This window comes from Pagrus major, chromosome 11 (assembly GCF_040436345.1).
Source record: "Pagrus major chromosome 11, Pma_NU_1.0".
Lineage (NCBI taxonomy): Eukaryota > Metazoa > Chordata > Actinopteri > Spariformes > Sparidae > Pagrus > Pagrus major.
In genome coordinates, this window is record NC_133225.1 from 11,681,975 (window position 1) to 11,704,249 (window position 22,275).

The 22,275-nt window shown below is 42.7% G+C and overlaps 1 protein-coding gene across 1 annotated transcript in view; it reads left to right on the forward strand.

Annotated features, from left to right (window-relative positions):
- Positions 1-719: 719 nt before the first annotated feature.
- The window catches only part of hcn2b (hyperpolarization activated cyclic nucleotide-gated potassium channel 2b), a 42,271-nt gene continuing 20,715 nt past the window's right edge, over positions 720-22,275 (forward strand). The window contains exons 1-4 of the mRNA XM_073476752.1: positions 720-1,477; positions 3,654-4,077; positions 8,665-8,826; positions 20,567-20,785. Of these exons, the coding sequence (XP_073332853.1) occupies positions 735-1,477; positions 3,654-4,077; positions 8,665-8,826; positions 20,567-20,785 (1,548 nt within the window). The 5' untranslated portion in view covers positions 720-734. The remainder of the gene's footprint in view (positions 1,478-3,653; positions 4,078-8,664; positions 8,827-20,566; positions 20,786-22,275) is intronic.

Below are 22,275 nucleotides of genomic sequence, written 5' to 3' on the forward strand. Positions count from 1 at the left end.
CTAGTGTTGGAGTGACTGCAGATCACATGCAAGTGTAGATTACTGGTCGATGTCATCAATCTACCTGAGATCTGGTGCGGAGGGCAAACGATGGAGAACTTAATGGTTTTTTCTTGTGGCCTTCATCTGTCACCTGTTTGTCCTGCGAGCTGAGTTCATTCATGCATTTCATATTCCTCTATTATCTAAAAGAGCTCACTGTGGGCTTATTGGGTGTGTCCTGCTTTGATCAAATCCCTTTTTCTTTTGTTCACTTTTTTTAATCAATATAATCTACCTGTAGGTGGTAACAGCCCTGAGGTAAAGCTCTCTCTCTCTCTCTTTCAAACACACACACACACACACACACACACACACACACACACACACACACACACACACACACACACACACACACACACACACACGCACAGCCAACAACAGGAGCCAGGTTGCAGCCATAGCAACGCCACCGGTGCGCTGTTATCCTTGAAGTGTTGTGTGGATGGAGCGCACAGGGCTGCTGGCGCTCTGAACTCCACGCTCCTCTCCTGCCTCCCCTCCTGTCCTCCGCCGCCGCCCAGTCTCGCCGGGTTCAAGGTGCGCGTCTCTCTATTGTCCGCCCGTCTTTGTCTCTTCCTGTGATGGACGAGGCGGAGGACGGCGAGGAGGAGCCCAAATTCCAGCAGCCTCGACCACCTCAGGTAGGCATCCTGTCCGGACGCGAGGACCATGGGAGCGGCGGAGGAGCCAAGATGAAGAAATTGACGCCAGGAGGCGGAGTCGCGTCCGCTGCGCGCAAAAACTCCAACAACAACGAGCTGTGGCTCCTGACAGACGAGGACTCCGCACCTGTCAGTGCCAGTGGCGGCGCAGCCTCTGCTCCGTTGTGTCAGAGGGATGCTGCCGGCGGCTCAGAGGCGCAGCACACAGGTGGAGGGGACACAGTGTCAGAGGCAGGCGTGAGAGCAGAGGGGGCCATCGGTATGATATGCAACAAAAACGGAGACTGTAGAAGGGACCCGACCAGTTCAGGGAGCCTCTCTTCTCTCATCTCCAAGCAGGAGAAGCTGGCAGATGGAGTAGGAGCAGCAGCAGCTGAAGACGGCAAGGCTGCAACCATGGACGGCTCCATCACCTCAGCGGGGTCCCTGACACAGGGGCCCGGGGCCGAGGTCAAGACCGTGGCAGCGATGGAGAAAAAGGACTCCAGAGTTTCCTTCTCCAACGCCCCGACCAGTAAAGGACAGACCCCGAGTCTGCAGTCAAGGAACTCCGTCACGTTCACCAAAGCGGAGGACGGCTCTCAGATAGTGCCGGACGATGGAGACTCCAGGGGGAACCAGACTTACATGCAGCGGCAGTTCAGCTCCATGCTTCAGCCCGGAGTTAACAAGTTCTCCCTGCGCATGTTTGGCAGCCAGAAGGCGGTGGAGAAGGAGCAGGAGCGCGTAAAGTCAGCGGGTAATTGGATTATCCACCCATACAGCGACTTCAGGTATGGGTCAGATTGAGTTAACAGAGCATGCCATGGATGTTATAGTGACACATCATCTGCTGCTCCTTCTCCTTATCAAACTTCAGACCAAACATAATAAAATATTCAGTTATTTAAGGCACTTTGGTTGTAAATGAAAAAAAATAACAACATAAATTCACACAAATGAGTTAATACTCAGCAGTACACACATAGTCCCCTCTTTTCAACAGGATCATATGTAAAATTAACCATTTTAAATTAGAGATAAAGACTTTTCCTTTCTTGTTTCCTAAGAGGAATACTTGCAGACCAGCAGGTTAAACTGATGCATTTGGGTCTCTGGACACCTCTCGCTTACACTGGCAAGATATAAAGATATCTGCTTTTTAACACACATATTTTCAACAAGTGTCCTCAGAAAGCCTTTGTTTCATGAGCTTAACCTCAACATGAACCTGAAGCTGCAAAAAGTTACATAATTGAGCTGAAATGCGTCTAGACATCCATTTCAGCACCGAGGACAGCTCCTCCATTTATCTCAAGTGTGAAAACAGCAGCAGGCTGAAGATAAAACCCACTGTTGGACCTCTTGACTGGCTTTTGACTCGGATTTTGCTCTCAAAATATTATTTAACAGAGCACCGCTTAGCTGCTTTCATGGGGGAATTATGTGAGGGTGCATTAAACACTGAACAATGTTCTGAAGCAGAGAGGATTCAAGTCATGACTCAGCAGCGCTCTTCCATCAGTTCCTCCCTTCGCTTCGCAGGCTGCTCTCACTTACTTTCAGCTGACCACAGAGTATTCCTGTACAACCAAGTCAACCTCATAGAAGGACTCATAGATTAAAGGGGCATTACGTAGTTTTGGAAAAGAAATTCAAACTCAGAAAGGTAATATTTACAATATTTAAAAAAGGTAATAACACAAACTCAGACATATTTATTTATTTCCATGACTGAATAAACAAGCTGTCGACTGAGGAGAAGATGGACCCAGAGCACTTTTTGGCTACTTAGAAGGTTACTGCAAGTACAAACAAAATACAACAGTATGATATTGTGTTTGTTTGTTAAGTTTATTCAGTCTTGCTCAAAACTACATAATGCACCTTTTAATATGCACTTAATTTAGTTGTTTAGTCTTTAAAGGTGCACTATGTAGTTTTTTGGGAATACAATTTAGGCCTGCATAAACAAACTCTTTATTTTCATGACTGAATAAGCTGAATAAACACACTGACCTTAAAGGACGACACAATTTCATACTGTTTTACTTTGTTTATATTTGGCGGACCCTGCCACCTTTCTAGCGCCAAACAGTGTTATTTTCCTCTGAGAACAGCTTGTTTGTTCAGTTATGGAAGAGATAAATATTTCTGACTTTGTGAAATTACTTCATTACCATTTTAAATATTTAAATTCTGAGTTTGAATTTAAAATGTCAGCAAAATGGTGAAAAATCAGTTTTGTTGAAGTGATTTCTTCAAATGTTCTGTTAAAGAAATGCTGTTTTGCATTTGAATATTGACTAATCGATTATCAAAACAGTTGCTAACTAACTTTGTGTCATGCAATAATTAATTAATCGACAAAGAGTCTCAGCTCTAAAATCAATGTGCTTGAAACTCTGAACTACCCTGGTGGTTTCTGTGGCGTCGCTGAGCCCTATGTAGCGGTTGTTTTGGTCCGAATGCTAACAAATACGACTCAGATGTGGAACACAGAACTGTAGCTGTCATCTGCTGAGACTTCCTCTGTCAGTGGCTCTTTCAATTGCACCCAGCTCATCTTTCCTGTAACATCTCTGTCTGTCTCTGGGCTTCTTGTCCTTTGCTTTGACCTTGTCTTGGACAGGTGGTGTAGGTTACCTCACCAGGAGAAGATACAGTGCACTTAGTGAAAAAGCAGGCGTTTCATAAAAGACGGTCATTTGTCACTGTGTTTAGGGGGGGCGCTGTTCTCTGGGAAAGCATTGCTTAATGAAAACGAGAAAGATCACCTGTCACAGATCAAGTGGCATCAGCATATTTGCTGGCATGTGATATGCATAACAAATAACAGTGTGAGCGTCTAGACTTCAGTATTTCTGTCTTCATCCACAGTTTTTCTGGGTAACATGTCGGTTCCTCTCATATCTCAGAGCAGTTTTCAGAATATTTCGTGTCTCTCCCCTCTCTGCTTTACCCCGTCAGGTTCTACTGGGACTTCACCATGCTCATGTTCATGGTGGGCAACCTGATCATCATCCCCGTGGGCATCACCTTCTTTAAAGACGAGACCACCACGCCCTGGATCATCTTCAACGTGGTTTCAGACACCTTCTTCCTCATGGACCTGGTGCTGAACTTCAGGACTGGCATCGTGTTCGAGGACAACACCGAGATCATCCTCGATCCCGACAAGATCAAGAAGAAGTACCTGAAGACCTGGTTCGTGGTGGACTTTGTCTCCTCCATACCTGTGGATTATATCTTCCTCATCGTGGAGAAAGGGATCGACTCGGAGGTGTACAAGACGGCCCGGGCGCTCCGCATCGTCCGCTTCACCAAGATCCTCAGTCTGCTGCGGCTGCTGAGGCTGTCCAGACTCATCCGGTACATCCACCAATGGGAGGAGGTATGCTGACATTCATCATTTCTGATTCAATGATGGGGAATAAGGGTCTGGTTGTTTTCTCTGACCGCTAAAGAAAGGAAGAGTTAGGCTGGAGAATTAATCTCTATGGTTACATTTAAATTGAGTACACAGTGAGTATATGAGAAGACATGCTGATAAAAGGGATAAGATCATGTAAAAGCAGTTGTTACACTGATGTGAACCATGCAGCTTTATAATAAACAATTGCTTAATGAATGGTTTATAAAGCATTTCGTTGTTTGCTAACAGTGAAATAACTATTAACTTAATGGTCTTTATAGAGTGTTACCAAATGCACAGTTAAAAACATGCATGTACTGCAGTTAATCTCTGCATATCATATACACTGATGCCAACATGTCTGAACTATATACAGTATGTATCTGATCAGCCAGCTCGCTCACATATTGACCTGTTTTGATATGTTTTGCCTGGCATGGCATCTCTCTCTATTCCTCAGTAAAGGTGAGGTTAAACTGGTCTGTTATGTCTCTGAAATACCTGAAAATGACTATTGATACTTTTTGTATCCTCTTGTTCCTTTATGGATAAAATACACCATATCGAGACAGATAAATCACGATCAAGCAGCTTTTAGGTGATTTTAAAACAGTGTGTCTCCGTGTAGTTTTTCCATCAGAGGGCTCAGACAAGTGTTTTAAATGTCCCACTCGGTATGTTGCTTTGCCACAATTCTCTGAAGGGATCTGCAGTAATATTGTTATTATTGCAATGTGTTTATGTAAAAAAATTGGCCAACTTACTCACAAATATCAGTACCAGTGCAGTGCAGTGATACAGGATGGCCATCAGCTGTGAAGGAATGTGCAGATTGTTAGAAAACCTTCACAAAGGCGTATGTTTATCATTATGGATTTTAGGCTTGTCGGCTTCACTCCAGATCAAACCATTAAAGCTGTATCACTAATATTCCAGCATAGAAGTAAGCTGCTGTTTGAATATACTGACAAAGTGTTTCCCCACCACTCTGAATTGTGCTGTCTTCAAAAAAAAGAGGAAAAACTAGTCTGACTGTGCCCTAATTAATAATACAATATTGGCTTCCAGTGCAGTGTCTTTTTTTTTGTCAGTGCACAACTAATTCTGTTTGTATATCAGAACAGTCCTCTTCTGTATAATTACCTCCTTACACACAAAATGAGGTTTCACCGTGTTGTATAACAATAAGCTGAATAATAGCTCATCATAAGTGAGCTGATGCAGTTAAGAATTCATGAAAAATTAATTTGTGCTTATCAGAGGGAAAGTGAAAAGGGATTTTCCGAGGAATGAACCACCGGGGATGCTAATTAGCTTTTTTCTCCTCTCAGAACAAGAGCTGCCTTTTTTTCCTGATTTTTATGTGGAATTTCAAACAATCAGTGCATCAAACTGTTGTAACTGGATACTGGCATGACAGGAACTAATGTTCGCCCATAGGTAGATGCATTATCCTCCATCATGCATGTTGCATAAACACGATTAACCCCGGCCTGCTTTGTGCAAGTGCTTACGCGCACAATCTGAGGATCCCTATTTGGACTGACCGAGCATCTATAAATCAAACGTGTGTGTTCCCCTCGCCCTGAAAATAACCGCTGCTCTACTGATTACAGAGTGGTAATTTGAGCTTGACGAGAACCCTAATTACTGATTCAAATGCTCACAACTGAACGCTCTTTTGCTTCGACTCAGCCCTGCCCTCCATCAGCTCGGTTCAGCTCAGCTCAGCTCTGCTCAGCTCCAATCCGAACCTGGCTGGCTGCGTTTCCCCTCCGCCCAGCACGGCTCGGCTCAGCTTAGCTCAGCTCGGGGGTTTCCTACAAAGATCATCCTAGTGATGTGATGATGTGACCGTTTCGCTCGGCTGCAGGCCAACCCGAGTAGAGGATTCTGGTGCTATGCTCATAGTTTTTAGAAAAGAGGCAAGTTAACATTTCATGTCTTTGCCTCGATTCCTGAATAGATTGGTGTGTCTGTTGAGGCAGAGATAAGCACTGTCAGGACTAACCAGAACAATTTCCTGAGGCAGAAAGCTTGTGTCAAGGCTCCAGAGGATGCCTTTTTCTCATGAGCTAGACAATGATGGTAAATGGGAGGCAGTGGGAGTAATATTAATCAGGCTCAATAGTTTCCTCTAAATGTTTTCATCTGGATCACTGTGTGTCTGCTCATGTGCAGCAGAGAGGAGTGGAAAGTAGTTTATCCGTGTTTTGTCAGACTAGGAGTTGTGGTCACAGTAATGTGCCTTGACCCAGATTGTGGTCTGACAGTGACACATGGCCAGGTGCTGTTCTGGTGTCGGGGGGAACATTAGTCCTGGAGCCTCATTAATCATGATGGGAGCACTTCCTAATCACAGGGCAGGTCCTCACAGTATGTTTCCCTTTTCTCCCTCCCCAAATTAGCTAAGGTCATTAACTGTTATAGGAAATAGCCCAAAACAAGTATAGAAAGTAGTGTCTTCTGCATTTAGTCTGGACTTGAGCTGAACTTAAAATACGCAGACGATTGAAGAATAAAGAGGAAACGGATGCAATGCACAAAGTAGAAACAATATCGGGATGCTGAATACATGTAGATGTTCTTTCATGTACTTGTATATGTAGGACAAGGAGGAGCTATTTAGTGCTCAGACTGCTAACATGCACAGCAGTGGCAAACTCAAGATGTTTGAGAGGCAGGGGCAAAAAAAATAAAAAGGGGCACCATCACGCAGAAGTGATATATTTATAGTGAAGAGAGGATTATGATATTTTCTCCACTGGAAGGGCACCTCAGAGGGCACTTTATAGTATTTTGTCCACTTGAGGGGCATCCCAGAGGGCACTTTATCATGTTTTCTCCACTGGAAGGGCACCCCAGAGGGTACTTTATAGTATTTTCTCCACTGGAAGGGCACTACAGATGGCACTTTATCATGTTTTCTCCACTGGAAGGGCACTACAGAGGGCACTTTATCATATTTTCTCCACTGGAAGGGCACCCAGAGGGTTTCATCTACCATAGGGGCATCCAAGAGGGCACTTTTGCAGTGTTTATTTCATGGCCTCCCACATGGGGGCACTAGGCGGGGTGAACCCACCCTCCATACATTTGCACTCCAAAGTTTTAGAGGAAAGCAGGTTTTGAAATGCAAGTGAGCTACAAGTTTAGGGCAACAAAGGCCTCTGAGGTCACGGGGTGAGTCACCGACTGTCCCTTCCTGGCTGTGGAGATGTGTCTTACATCTCCACACAAACACACACAGTATCTGGCCCAGTTCACATGTGGGCCAGATACTCAAGTGAGAAACAAGCCTTTCTTTTAGATATAAGAAACCATCAATTTGGCCCACAGAGCAGTGCTTTCCAATATGCACGAATATATATATGTGAAATGCAGACATACATACAGCATCTGACCTACTTCCCTTGTAGGACAATCTTCTCTGTCCCTGGTGGGGAATATGCTTTGCTTACAATTTAACCAAGCCGCCAGTTGGCCCAGCTATGCAAGGATTACACACCAGTGCACACATGCATGTAAATCTACTCTCTCACACACACAGACACACACACACACACACACACACACACACACACACACACACACACACAAAGTGGTAACAAGGCCTGGCCGGTAGCCAGCGGAGCCACAGTGAGTGGTGTTTACAAGGCTGCAACCACAATACCAGCTCCACACAAATGAGCCCCCTCACCTGAGGGGAGTAAATGTAAGAAACAGCAGAGAGAGGCCGGCCTGGGCTGCAGATCAAAGCTTCATCAGAGACTGATGAGGTTTTTTTTATCATGAGTGAGTACAGACCACAGACTCTGTGCTTGTTCATTTTCCCCACATGGTTATTATGTAGAACCTCAGCCTGACACTTTACTAAGATGGAGGAGGAATGACACACAGCACGTCTCACAAAATAATCAGTTTTGTTGCTGATGATGAGTGACATCATCACGCCATGTTTCATGATACTGCTTTAAGAAATGTTTCATGTTATATTCCCTATTTGAAGAACATACAGTGTATATCAATGGGAAACCTGCTGCTCTTCCATTCCACCGTTGTTTTACTTGCTGATGCTATGAGCATTGTTGTCGTTTTAGCTAACTTGCAGCCCATTTTGCAGCTAGCAATCCCCTCCCTCCTCCGTAAGTCACCACATGAATGTTCAGCGGTAGTCGCAGGACATAGCAGAAAGGAGGCAAAAAAGTGGCAAAAAAAAGTTCGTAATGACTTTCTCTTGCAGGTATCACATTTTCTTAATGCTTCTTTTGAATTAATATTAAAATCTAAAGTACAGAGTGAATCAATGTACTGTCAAAATATGTGCAAGTTAACAGCTATATCCCTCGGCCACATTGAAAAACTCACCAACTGTTTACAGTCCTCTCCTCAGTATAATGTAGATAAATGCTGCCGACTGTTTGTGAAACCAGATTCAACAGTTTTGGATTTTAACTCAGTCTGTAAAAACATACTTTTCATTCCTCTCACACATCGATCTCTGTCTTTCCTTTCTCTCTCCACTTTTCTAACTCTCTGTCGCCCCATCTCTTCTCCTCCTGACAGATCTTCCACATGACCTATGACCTGGCCAGTGCTGTGATGCGAATATTCAACCTGATTGGTATGATGCTGCTGCTGTGTCACTGGGATGGCTGTCTGCAGTTCCTGGTTCCCATGCTGCAGGACTTCCCGTCTGACTGCTGGGTCTCCCTCAACAAGATGGTGGTAAGCAAAACTTGTGTGTGGACGTTTTTGTGCGTATGTGTGTGTTGCCGGGGGTTTAAGTTATTCGTAAGCCACACAATCAAATGGACATCAGTATGCAAAAGTGTCGGGCAGAACAATTACGGCAAAAGCAGAGCGCACTGCTTATTCTCCACGGAGCACAAAGGTGTGTTATTGCAGGCAGATGGGGAAATGGGATTTATTTAAGGTTGAGTCCTGCTTTCAAACACACACACACACACACACACACACACACACACACACACACACACACACACACACACACACACAAACACACACACGCAGGACCGGCCTCAATTAAACCCTCTCTAGTTAAACCCAGGAGACATGCCAGTGTACAGAAAGCGAGAGATGAAAAAAGAGCCTGTTTTTCCTCAGTGTGGTTTCTTCTTCGGCCATTCTCTTCTTTATCTTTCCCTTTTCACTTCTCTCACATGTCGTCCCTTCCCTCCTTCGAGCTGGCAGGTAGCTTCTGGCCATCTGCTGATAGGCAGACCATTAGGAGAGGTTTTCTGCAAAAATGATTCCTGGCATGAAAGAAACCTGTCCCTCTGGAGAGCAAACGGCGAAGCACTCAAGCTGCATGAAAAACAATTATCTTACCAGACAATTAATGAATAATCATTATTGTTAACCAGGCTCCGTCGACCCCTTGAACCCTAAAATTTTCTTTAAATCCCGTCTCAAGTAGTGTGATAGTATCACATACATCAATACAATTCAGCAGTACCACAAACAGCTTCCATATGGCCATAAAGCTGCATCAACACCCCTCTAAAACTGTTCCAATGAATACTGAACATTAAAACCTTAATGAGGATAGGATTTACAGTATTGCAGGGCCGTTTTATTGGGCCGTAGTAGTTTCTGGTGCTTCTAATGAACTGACACATGAGGGTTGATTCTGTATCTGCTTATTACAACACTATTAAAGTCAGGTTAAAGTTTATTAACACCCCAATATCACAAAGCATGCCTATGTGAAAGGACTGTACATACAATTAAAACAGCAAATAAGCAAAAACTAGCCAACCACACAAAAATATATAAAAAGCATTAACAACAAATTACTTTTTATCTACCCTATGTATTAAAGGACACTTATTATGCTCATTTCAGGCTCGTAATTTTATTTTGAGTTGCTACTAGAATATGTTTACATGCTTTAATGCTCAAAAATCACATCAGTTTGCTCATACTGTCCAGTGCTGCAGCTCTGTATTCCCCCCTATGTCTGAAACACTTTGTTGCCTATTTAAGCCCCGCCCTCCTGAATACCCAGTCTCCGCTGATTGGTCAGCTCACACACGCCTGACCCAGTACCGCTACAAACAACGGAGCAGCTGTGCTAAATCAAGTCTTACATCCCAAACTAGCTGCTAGACATTATAATGCACATGTGTGATGTCACAAACAGGAACACCTCCCTTTCTTACGAGCTATTTTACATCTCAGATTAATCATGAATCCCAAATTAGGAACACTTGTGAAATACAGAAGAAAAACAAAAACATGTAGAGTATCACCAGGAAAACATTTTTCTCTGTTTGGGTATTTATCGATTTGGGCTTGAACCCTTCCATCCTGTCTGACTCGTCATTCTTATCGGAGATAACAGACTGGAAGTTGGTGACTGACAGCGCCAGAGGCACGGACAAGTCAGGCGTATGAGCAGTTTTTTTTTCTTTCTTTAAACTGTATTTAATCCACATATTGCCTGTAGTCCTTGTGGTAGGCCTGTTGCAATAGTAAACTATTTATATTTATGATACAGTTGTTCGTTAGATTACACAACTGGCTCAAACATTTTGTATCTTAGAACTGAGTGATGGTGCAGGTGAGTTCATGTAGGCGAGGGCTGTGACCACTGACGCTGAGCAGTGACTGTACATGATGAATATACTGTGTATTAATGGAACAAACACTGGTGAATGTAATCATAGAGCGAACTGCGCTAATAGGAGAAAATTACTGGGATTTAGAGATGAGTCCGGGTGCTATGTATTGCTGCAGCATCAGACGCTGCAAATAATTTTTACTGGCTCTCGAGGAAGCTTAAACTATTTCTTGGAGGGAACATCACATAGTCGCTGTGTCGAAGGAAGTTCAGCAGACTGGATAATTCCTTCCTCGTGCTTTTGTCAGGCGCAGGCTGCTTCCTGAGCCGTCTGACGCTGCCGCTGTCGCTAAGAAATGTTTCATGTGCCGAGTAAGGAACCTTCTAATTTTGGCACATAGATTTGTGACACTCAGGCCTCGAAAAACACTCCTCTGAAAACACCGTGTACCATGACACATGGTTTGTGTGTGTTTGTGTGAGATCTCCAGGAACAGATGGATCTCACACCCATTGACCCTAGGGGACATCGCTGTTGCTTCTCGGTCGTTCCATCTCTCGCGTCTCGTTTCATCTCTGGCCTTTTTTCTTTCTCACTCTCCCTCTCGCCGCACACACACACATGCATGCAAACACACACACACAAACACACAACTTTCTCACATGCATGCACTCACGTCTCTTGTGTGTCTGTGGGGGCCAGTGGCAGAAGAAGTACAATACCACACTGTAGAAATACTCTTTTGTGAGTTAAAGTTCTACATTTAAATTTGTACTTAAAAGTTAAAGTACTAGCATCAAAATATACTTCAAGTACCAAAAGTAAAAGTACTATATGCAGGACAGCCCATTTCAGAATAATGTCTATTAATGATTGATGCACTAATGTGAACAACACTTGCAGATAGTAAAGGCAGGGCTGATTTTTTAATTAGATACTTTTATTTTGCTCAGTAGCGTTTGATTTCTCCGCTTAGGTTGAATAGAGTCCTTTAATAACACGCCACTGGTTTCAACGAGAAGTCTGATTGTATGTAAGCTTATGAAAAAACCCCACTACTTCTCACGTCATCTTATTGAGGTTAATTTATTCATCTTTTTACAGGGTTGCAAAAAGAAAATGAGTTTGAGTCCCTTTATGTCAAAAACAAAAACAACTGTTTTTTATAGCGTGGAGTGTGGAGGATGAATTGAGGAGGCTCACAGCGTGAGAAATGAAGCAGCTCTGGAGGTCTTTATGAATGAGTTGATGGTCTCAATCACCAGTTTTAAGTCTTTTTTAATACAGAATTATTTAATTAATATTAAATAATAAGTAAATTATGGTCTCATTTAAGTGTTAATGGATGACAAAGCAGGGAATGATTTAGGGCGTGGCAACCCTCTGATGGACAACTTGCATCCGTGTGTTGTCAGTCAGGTTCAATAAGGATATCATCCCCAGCTGCACCCTCTTGTCAAAAAAAAATATGGTTACTTTTGGTTTAGAAATGCTCTAAACTCAAGAATTCAAAACTGTCACTTTTTATTACAGTTTGGATGTTACTGGCTCAACTTGCATCCTGCTCATAGTGCTCAAACAGAGTTGTTTTCTCAGTTCACAGCTGCAAATAGAAATGTGCCGACCTCTTATTGGCACTCGACTCCAGTTCAAAGCTACATTTTGTGTTCATGTTTTCCAATCTCAGAGAACAGGCAGCTTCCATATTTCACAGCTGCTTTTTTGTGTTTTAATCATCACCAAAATGTATGAACGCAAAGAAAATACATGTTTCTCTGAGCTGTCGACCCTCTTTTTCCTGACTTTCCCTCTCTCTCTGTGTTTACATTCACCCTTCTGTTTGATGCATGCGTGTTGTTCACGCCTGTGTGTGAATTTCCGAGCAGGATGCCAATGCCGGTGAGCACCCATGTGGGTGTGGCCGCCTGGTGTGCTTGCGCTGCTTCCTCATCTCAGGGTAAACAAGGTCAGAGATCCTCTTCAGAGTGGCTTTGAATGAGAGACGCAGCGTTAAATGATCCTCATCCTCGTGCTTCACTTCAGGCTGACTGGCTGTCTGCCTGCGCTGGACATTTACCGGACCTGGACTTGTTTACTCGTTTTCCTCTTTGCATCACCCCATGCACTTAGACTATGGAAACACAGCCAGACAGAAACAACACGTGATTCGCTGACTCGCTCACGAAGCGCACTTTTATGCTTCCCGCTTCCACGTGTCTGTCTATGCGTGTATGTGATACACAAATAAGTGATAATCAATACAGTCTCCTTCCAACATTTGTCCCTCCTGTAATGTATTCAGCTCTGCCTCAAAAACAATATCTGTGATTGTAAAAGACATGCACAAGCAGACGGTGTTGTTTAATATAACCTTGATAATCAGGCTCTTGCAGCACAATGATCACAGGAGACCAAATCATCATTGCTGTTATTGAGAGAGCTCGTCTGTTACATAGGTGGCAGGTGGTTTTGTCGCATCTACATCAACCTGATTGGCTGTTGGTTCAGTGGCATTAGAATAAAGCCTCTCTCTGCCTCTGAACTCCTCTCTGCCTCGGTCTGAGCTCAGCTTCTGTGTTTAATATTTAGGCTGCTGAGAGGCATTTTACTGTCGAGGAAGAGTCGCTGTAATTACAATAGTACAGATTTGTGTGGCTTTATTATCCATGCATGTGCACACACACAATGCACTTCAAGAAACCCTCCTTCTTTGAAAGTTAATAAGGATATCCTCCATTCATTCAATTACTGAAGTGATCTAACTGACAGGCAGGCCTGTCAGCGTGCATAAGAATAATGGACGGTTACTGAGATCTGCAAGTGGAGGTGTTGCTGTGTATGTGAGGGAGTGACAATGGACTGTTAGGACCCAACAGCCTCTTTCGGTATTAATATAGTACATGTCTAATAAAGTGTTATCAATCCAAGTAACTCAACATTCATTCCTTAAATACATTTTTTGGAGAAGAACAATTTGAATTTGTGTTTTGCTAGGTCAAACCATGAGTCAGCTAGCTATAAAAAAAAAGATGCTGCACAGCCTAGTTGGAGCTGCAGCCTTTGTGGGGCGAGTTGCCCCTGTGAGACCGACCCAAGTTCAAGAAGAAAAGTTGTCTCGTCATATTTAGCTTTGCCGCAGTATGTACTGTTATTGAAAGAGAGAATAGTCACAGTTTTGCAAAGAAAAGTTCTCTTTATATCTTGAAATAGTTGACTTAAAAGCAACTTAATATCTGAAAAAAATAGAGGACTTAATACTTTTTCTAAACAAAGCTAGCTCAGACACACAGAGACTATTTTAAACTGTTACTAGCGGATTTAAGGAAGGTTTCATCAAGTGTATGTACATTCAAGTGGTATTTCTTTTTTTAAGTTTACTTTATATTATTTATTTGATTATGTAAAAAGAGGTGTCGGTCAGCATGACTGACAGCTAAACTTGTCTGCCGCTCACAAATCTCTGTTACATACTGTACATGAGAGGAGCAGAGCGAGCTGAAAAATGTCACTATGTTGATTTACATTTTCCTTTGTAATTCACGATCGGCATTTTAATATGACGTGATGCTGTAGTCAGCCTATCTTACAGATACTGTGAGGAAAGTCTAAATTTTGTTTTTTGAAAGCAGCAATGGACAAGGGAGCTAGAGTATGAATGAAGGGAGGAAGCGACATTAGCGAGAACAAAGCAGTGAATCAGAGAAATAAAAAAAAAAATCTGATTGTTTCACGATGGTTATGTTCTAAAGCATAAATAAACTCGCCCACACCTCCACACAACCCTGCAGGAAGGTGCTGCGAAGCATGAAATCAGCCGAAGCACAAGCTTCATCCTGTCCACTGTGCACCTCTCTACTCTGTGTGTGTGTGTACCTCAGCCCCACCCTCAGTCAAACAGACACACAGAGCTCATAACACAGATAAAGCAGAAGAGAGAGACAGAATGATGTAACCTTGCACTGTTATTGGCTTGGGGCTAAATACCACTGGTATGTCTTAGGACATTAGGATTTACTTACTGTTGTCATTTGTTATCCAGTTTTTAACTTTATTAAGGCAATTTTTCTTTTCACACCTTTGTTGTTCTGCCTTTTTTGCTTGGTTCCTGACAGGCTGTACTTGGGGACAGCAGTGCTTTGAGCTTAATACTAAGCTTGCTCTCAAGCTGATGTTAAGCAGTTATAATATTTGCCATTTTAGTGTAGCATGCTACCATCTGGCTTTTTACTCGACACAAAGTACTACTGAGGCTGATGTGAATGTCATTAGTTTTTGCAGCTATTTGGTCTGAGACAAAATCACTCATTACCAATTAATGGGAATACCCTCTTCCTCTGGATATCTGTCATAGGAGGAGAAATACCAAACAAAGTTAATGAACTCAAATCCAGTAACAAGAGCTTATTGAGCGGCAAGTGATCCACCGGGTCAAATTTATCTTGCAAATCAATTAAAATCCTGCCACATGATTTACAAACATCCATTTTACATCTGATGAAGTCAGTTAAGTACACACAGGGGTCAGCTCAGCACTGCCATAAACCAGACAAAAAGTGATTTTAATCAAGCAATATACACTTTACGTTTTAGCTATGCTAATGGTGAGGGTCTTGGGATGGCAGTGTTGGTCTGTTTGTTGGTTGGGTAAATGGGTTGGTCCTCTCTGGACTTCAATACTACAATGATTTAGTACCACACCTAAGTTTTAAGTGAAAGCTTATCACAGAGAGGGCAGAAGATATGATGTTTCCAATTCAAATTATAAATTCAAACTTGTGATGTTGTAATTATGTTTGCAAACACAGCCACCATGATGCCCTCAAGTTCTGCTCATTAGTCCATTACTTTTACTTCAACACACACTGCAATTTGCGTTTATGCTTGAGTAATCAAGATAAACATTTTATCTTTTAATGTCAGCATTCTTCCTTAATGCTGTCAAGCACTCCCAGCAGACGCCGAACCATCTTGCAACCCTCCGTGCTCATTTGGTTTTAAATAATGAATACAAACACGCAGCCGCTGGTTCTAAATAATGAATCTTAACATTGCTAACAAGGTCTGTCATGGCAGTTTACATATTAAAATCCTTAATGTCAGCGTCATCTAAATGTCAGTCCTTTCAGGCAAACCAAACTCACCATGTCAGTTTAAGACTGTCAGAGAGGCACTGCAGCCTGTCGAAGGGATGCAGCACACACACACACACACACACACACACACACACACACACACACACACACACACACACAAATTCAAATACAAGCTGTGTAGAGTGTAAAACAGCATGTAAACCCAGATGGACGGGCGAGCATGCACGTACACTAACCATTCTATACTTACGCCATCATACATCAGAGCTGTCCCATACTCCCTTAGTGTTCCTCCCTAAATGCATTATGTACAATTAGCTATCATCCACGCTGCTCAGTGAAGACCGATGGCAAATATAATGATAAAATGAACACAAGAGCTAATTTCATTTGCACACGCGCACACACACACACACACACACACACACACACACACAGGGTGGTATCTCAGTAGAATTAGTTTATTGTATGAAGGCTGTAATTTCCAATAGTATGAGACAGCTGTGCACTGTGTCAGCTTTAATAAGCTGTTATCTCAAACTTAAACACATACTGACCTGTCAGAGTGTGTTACCTCCGTGTCTAAGGGTTTTTCATACAGTCACTTGTAAAGGGATAGTTCAACGTTTGGGAAAAGAAATGTGCTTTTCTTGCAGAAGATCGATACCATTCTCATATCTGTGTGTTGGGTATGAAACTTAACCAGTAGCTAGCTAGATAGCTTAGCTTAGCACTGGAAGCTTAGCGTGTCCTATGGCATAGACTGGGAAGAGTAAGAAATAGGTAGCCAGGGAACCTTTCAAATTGATACTCAGAACAAATGAGGGGCAGCAAATCACCAGAGAAACTGCCAACTGCTGCTAACTGTAGCTGCTCTTAGCAAGTTAGCTAAGACAGTCATGCAGTTAGCGGTTCAGACTGGGAGCACAGGGACTAGGGGAGTGTTAGTGTTTACGCTGCTAGAACAGGAGCTTTGGACCAGTGCGGGGCTAGCTGGTTAGCATGCTAACTTCAGTAGATATCTCTGCAACATAATATATAGACATCTTAATGTCAAAACTGCTGTTTATTCACATTATATTGATCATTTTAGTTATTAATAATTTTTGAATGTTCTCAACTGAAATTATTCCATATTGCCCTTTAACTAAAAACATAAAAAAACAAACTTTTCCTTTAATACATGTAAGTAGACATGCTATACCCATTTTACTTTAAAGTATATGTCATCCGTCATATGGTGTGAATTCATTCGTTTAGTTCAATACGTACTGTAAGCCTGGGGCACCAATTGGTTTGAGAATCAGAGCAGAAACAGGAGAGTCACCTGCAGCGTAGGCACTGACGTCGACAACGTCATTTCTAGGAATCCAGGAGCTGATTCATGGTGATAGGCTTTCACCGACACTCACACGGCCACACACACAGACTAAGAGTAATGCATCTTCGACCCATAGGCGAGTTATGCCTTTACTGGCAGGACGCTAGTGGATTTACAGTAGTGTCTTATAAATGCCACAATAGCAGGTGACAGTGGTTGATAACCAGTTTTTATTATCAGGAGCTGTTGCATAGATCACAGACAGACAAGCCAAGGGCTATTTTTCATTGTATGTGCAGTATCTTCTCAGCAGCAGTCCACTTTTCAATTTATGTAATCCGGTTTCCTCATTGTACAGTACATGTGGAATAAACCCCTGTGAAGTTCAAGATGTAATTCTCTGGTGCCTGTGAAATACTGTATATTAATGACTGAGGTGAGTGTGTGTGACAGACAGATGCATCCATGTGTAAGAAGGTGTTTGTTTCTGTGCCTGAGCTCTGGGTTAGGGCCTCCTACTGCTGCTGGTTACCCACCAGCATGCTGATGGCTGACTGGAGGGATTCAGCTCTGGGTCTGCTCACCACCCAGGGCAGTGGGACTGAGGCTGGAGTGTTTCAATGTTCTGTCAGGGAAATATTTCTGATTATAAAGGGCTTAAGGGCTGTGGATGACAGTGAGACAAGGACTGCAGTCACAAGGCTACATCGTATAGAAATAACAACAAAGCTGGAGATACGATGATGATGGTGCTTATAATCCCAAAAACTTCAAACTGTTGTCGTGGGTTTCTCTGTCTTTTATCGCAGATTACAAGGTCCAGTTTATCTCCTCAAAGAAATCCAAACTACTGATCCAGCTGTCAGCTCAAAACAGATACGAAACTGTGAGCCGTGCTTCAGGGCGTTCAGCTAAGCTCACAGTCTGACACCAAGGCCGGGTTTCTGGTTATCCTGCTGTGTGAGGCCAAGTTGCTTTAAAGATCCAGTGTGTAGGTTTTAGGGGGATTTAAGGGCATAAATGGGATATAATATTAATAAAAACTAGGAATGGTTGTGTGTGGGTTCTCTCACAGGGGCTGCCATGTTGCAACATCATGTTTTAGTAGCCAAGAATGAGCAGTTATTAATATTGAGATATTATGCTTTTTCATTTTTTTCCTTTCCTTTAGTGTTTTATTTCGGTTCTTGTGCATGTCAAAGATCTTGAAAGTTAAAAAGGCCAAAGTCCACACCAACAGAAGCTCCTCTCTCCCACAGAAAACACTGCTCCTGAAACGCCTCGTCAGTAGTCCCGCCTTTAATTCTGTTCATGCCTAGCCGGCTAGTTTGGCACGTAAGAATGTATTCTGCACAGCTGCTCTGTTGGTGTTAGCAGTACTGGGTCATGCATGTGTGAGCTGACCAATCAGAGCAGACTGGATATTTAGGAGGGGGGCCTTAAAGAGACAGGAGCTAGAACGGAGCATTTTAGACAGAGGATGAATACAGACCTGCGTTTTTTGAGCATTAAAGAGTGTAAACCTGTTCTAATAGCAAGCTAACTCGCTAACCCTGCTGTCGCTACACCTCTCCACTCTAAAATTTGACTAAAAGTGACTTTCATCAAAAAATCAAGGAAACCAATTACCTCAAATTACCAATTAAAATAGACTAATAATTTTATGTTGTTAAATACGGAAGCCCTAAAGGGCCATGCATTCATACATTTTATTTCCTCCATTTTCCTGTGATAACGAGTTAATTTCATTTGTTTTCTCGAGACCTCGAGTTATTATCTCGAAATAACAACTGCCGTTTTCCCGAGATAATGGGATAATTATCTCGAGATCTCGAGATAACGAAACTTTGTTTTCCCGAGATAACAATATAATTAATTTGAGATCTCGAGATAATGACTGTGATATGATAGGCCTGAGATTATGGAGATGCCCGGGACCTCGTAGTTGGTCAGCTATGTAGTTAACGACAACATCAGGCTCACTTAGATTGCGCCGCCGATATAGCTGAAGCCTTGCTAACGTCTTTTTAGATTACGCACACTAATGTGTATATTATCTGTAATAGCAAGGCATAATGCTATTTCAGCCTGTGTCAGGCCTTGATTGAAAAGATATGTTGCGGTGATCGATATGCTCCTGCTCCTCTGACATTGCTACACTGAATGATGTTTCCTGCAATGATTTAATATACTACACTATCGTTTTGTTTTCTCAAGATCTCAAATTAATTATATCATTATCTCGGGAAAACAAAGTTTCGTTATCTCGAGATCTCGAGAAAATTATCCCATTATCTCGGGAAAACGGCAGTTGTTATTTCGAGATAATAACTCGAGATCTCGAGAAAACAAATGAAATTAACTCGTTATCACGGGAAAACGGAGGAAATAAAATGTATGAATGATTGGCCCTCTAGGGCTTCCGTAGTTAAATCTTTTAAGCTTGGACAACTTAAATATAATAGCCTACTTTACTTGTTAATTCAGAGGTAATCCCTTTTACTGACTTTTTTTTAAAGTAACTTTTAAAAAGGAAGCATAAAGGATTTTTTTAATGAAGCACAGGAGCAGCATACTGATGATGTCAGAGGGCTGTGATTGGTGAAATCACAGCAATCTGCAACCTCACTGCTAGATGCTACTAAATCCTACACACCTTTAAAATCTTCTTCCTTTGCTTTTCCTAAAACCACCTTTCTAAAGACTGATTTACACACATCTGACACCAGCCTCTTGCCAGCACGTCCTCTTTCACCTCCTCCGAAACCAACTAAATTTGAATCTCAAATGACATGCAAATGCCCCTGGAAAAATACAAATCAGATAAGAATCCAACCGGTCAATCAGTGACTGAAGACGCCACTTGTCCCAGAGGGGGACAGAACAAGCTGGAGGAAAAAACCCACATGCTGGTCAGAGGTAAACCCCGGACAGTGTGTGAGCCACAGCTGTTTGAGGGGAGGATGTGGGGTTCAGCGGTGCCTGTGGAGGGCTCTCTAATGAATCTAACATGGGAGAATTAGGGCTGACTGAGTGTGTGAGCACCAATCAAAGGCAGACTGGAGCAGGCAGATGTACAGGCTCCTCATTAAAACTCCCTTTTTTTCCCCCTCTTCTCCTTCTGCTTGGTGCTCAGCGATGATGATAAGGCTCTCCACCAAACCTGAAACAATCACCGGACACAGAGTCGTATATTTCACCGGGAATGACCCACTCTTAAGCCCTCTTATTCTGAAATTCACGCTCTATCACCACTTCTGTCACACTCTTATAACTTTCACTGCTGTGCCTTTAACAGCCTACCTCAGGGGAAGGACGACCGTCTCGGGTCATCAGGTCAAAATCACTGTAGCATGAAAGTAAAAATATAAAGTAAGGAGCTATTCTGGGAGGCAAAATAATACTGATTTTTCTCACTGGTCTCTTCCTCCTTTTTGTCTCATCGCCCTCTCTCCATCTCTCTACAGAATGATTCATGGAGCGAGCTCTACTCCTTTGCCCTCTTTAAGGCCATGAGCCACATGCTGTGCATTGGATATGGGAGACAAGCCCCAGAGAGCATGTCGGACATCTGGCTGACCATGCTCAGTATGATCGTCGGAGCCACCTGCTATGCCATGTTCATCGGCCACGCAACCGCACTCATCCAGTCTCTGGACTCATCCAGACGGCAATACCAGGAAAAGGTAAGGATCTGGAGGATTTTTTGGACATCCTGAGTTGTTTAAGTGGATGTTTACTGCTTGAGTTAAAGCCGCTCTCAGTTAGCAATTCAAGCTAATGTTGGTAGTTTGGGGCCATTAATGGTCAGTTCAACCAAAATACCAAAGAAATATAAAGCTCACTTACCACTAGTAGTATCAAAACATGCAGACAGTTGTGGTTTTATTTATTTGGAGGTATCCGTCTCTGAGATTTCAGCGATACAGGGGCGGTGAGTGGAACTTTGTGGTGTTCAAAGCTTTAAAAACATCTCTGGAAACATTCAAAAATGTCCTAAAATTATTAACAAATGTCAAGTATCATATTTACGGAAGCCCTAAAGGGCCATGCTTTCATACGTTTTATTTCCTCCGTTTTCCCGTGATAACAAGTTAATTTCATTTGTTTTCTCGAGATCTCGAGTTATTATCTTGAAATAACAACTGCCGTTTTCCCGAGATAACGATATAATTAATTCGAGATCTTGAGAAAACAAAACGATAGTGAGCATATCGATCACCGCGACATATCTTTTCAATCAAGGCCTGACACAGGCTGAAATAGCATTATGCCTTGCTATTACAGACAATATACACATTAGTGTGCGTAATCTAAAAAGACATTAGCAAGGCTTCAGCTATATCAGCGCGCAGTCTAAGTGAGCCTGATGTCGTCGTTAACTACATAGCTGACCAGCTACGAGGTCCCGGGCGTCTCCATAATCTCAGGCCTATCATATCACAGTCATTATCTCGAGATCTCAAATTAATTATATCGTTATCTCGGGAAAACAAAGTTCCATTATCTCGAGATCTCGAGAAAATTATCCCGTTATCTCGGGAAAACGGCAGTTGTTATTTCGAGATAATAACTCGAGATCTCGAGAAAACAAATGAAATTAACTCGTTATCACGGGAAAACGGAGGAAATAAAATGTATGAATGCATGGCCCTTTAGGGCTTCCGTACATATTGAAGAGGTATCTGCTGAAGTTAGCATGCTAACCAGCTAGCCCTGGCCTGGCCTGTCCTGTCCTGGTCCAAAGCTCATGTGCTAGCGGTGTAAGCTCCTACACTTCCCGGGTGCTCCAAGCTCACAGTCCGGACCACTAGCTCCATTGCTACCTGAGCTAACCAGCTAATGGTAGCTACTGCTGGCAGCATTTAGCGCTAAGTCTGATAAAATGCTGCCCCCTATTTGTTCTAATCATAAATTCGACAGTGTCAAATTCTTACATATTGCATCTATGATAATTATGATATAAAAAGTCTGGTTATGCTGATAAGTATCAGTTTTGGACCTCCAAGGGAAAAAAGTTTGGGCACCCCTGACCTAATTGTAAGATGCAGATCGATACCAGTGTTTTGTGCTCGCAAGTATGAAGCAGGAGGTAATTAGATGTTCTGTTTTATGTTTGTATCCCGCAACACGATGTAGTGATCAAAAGTAAATAAAAAATCTGAAGCTGTCCACT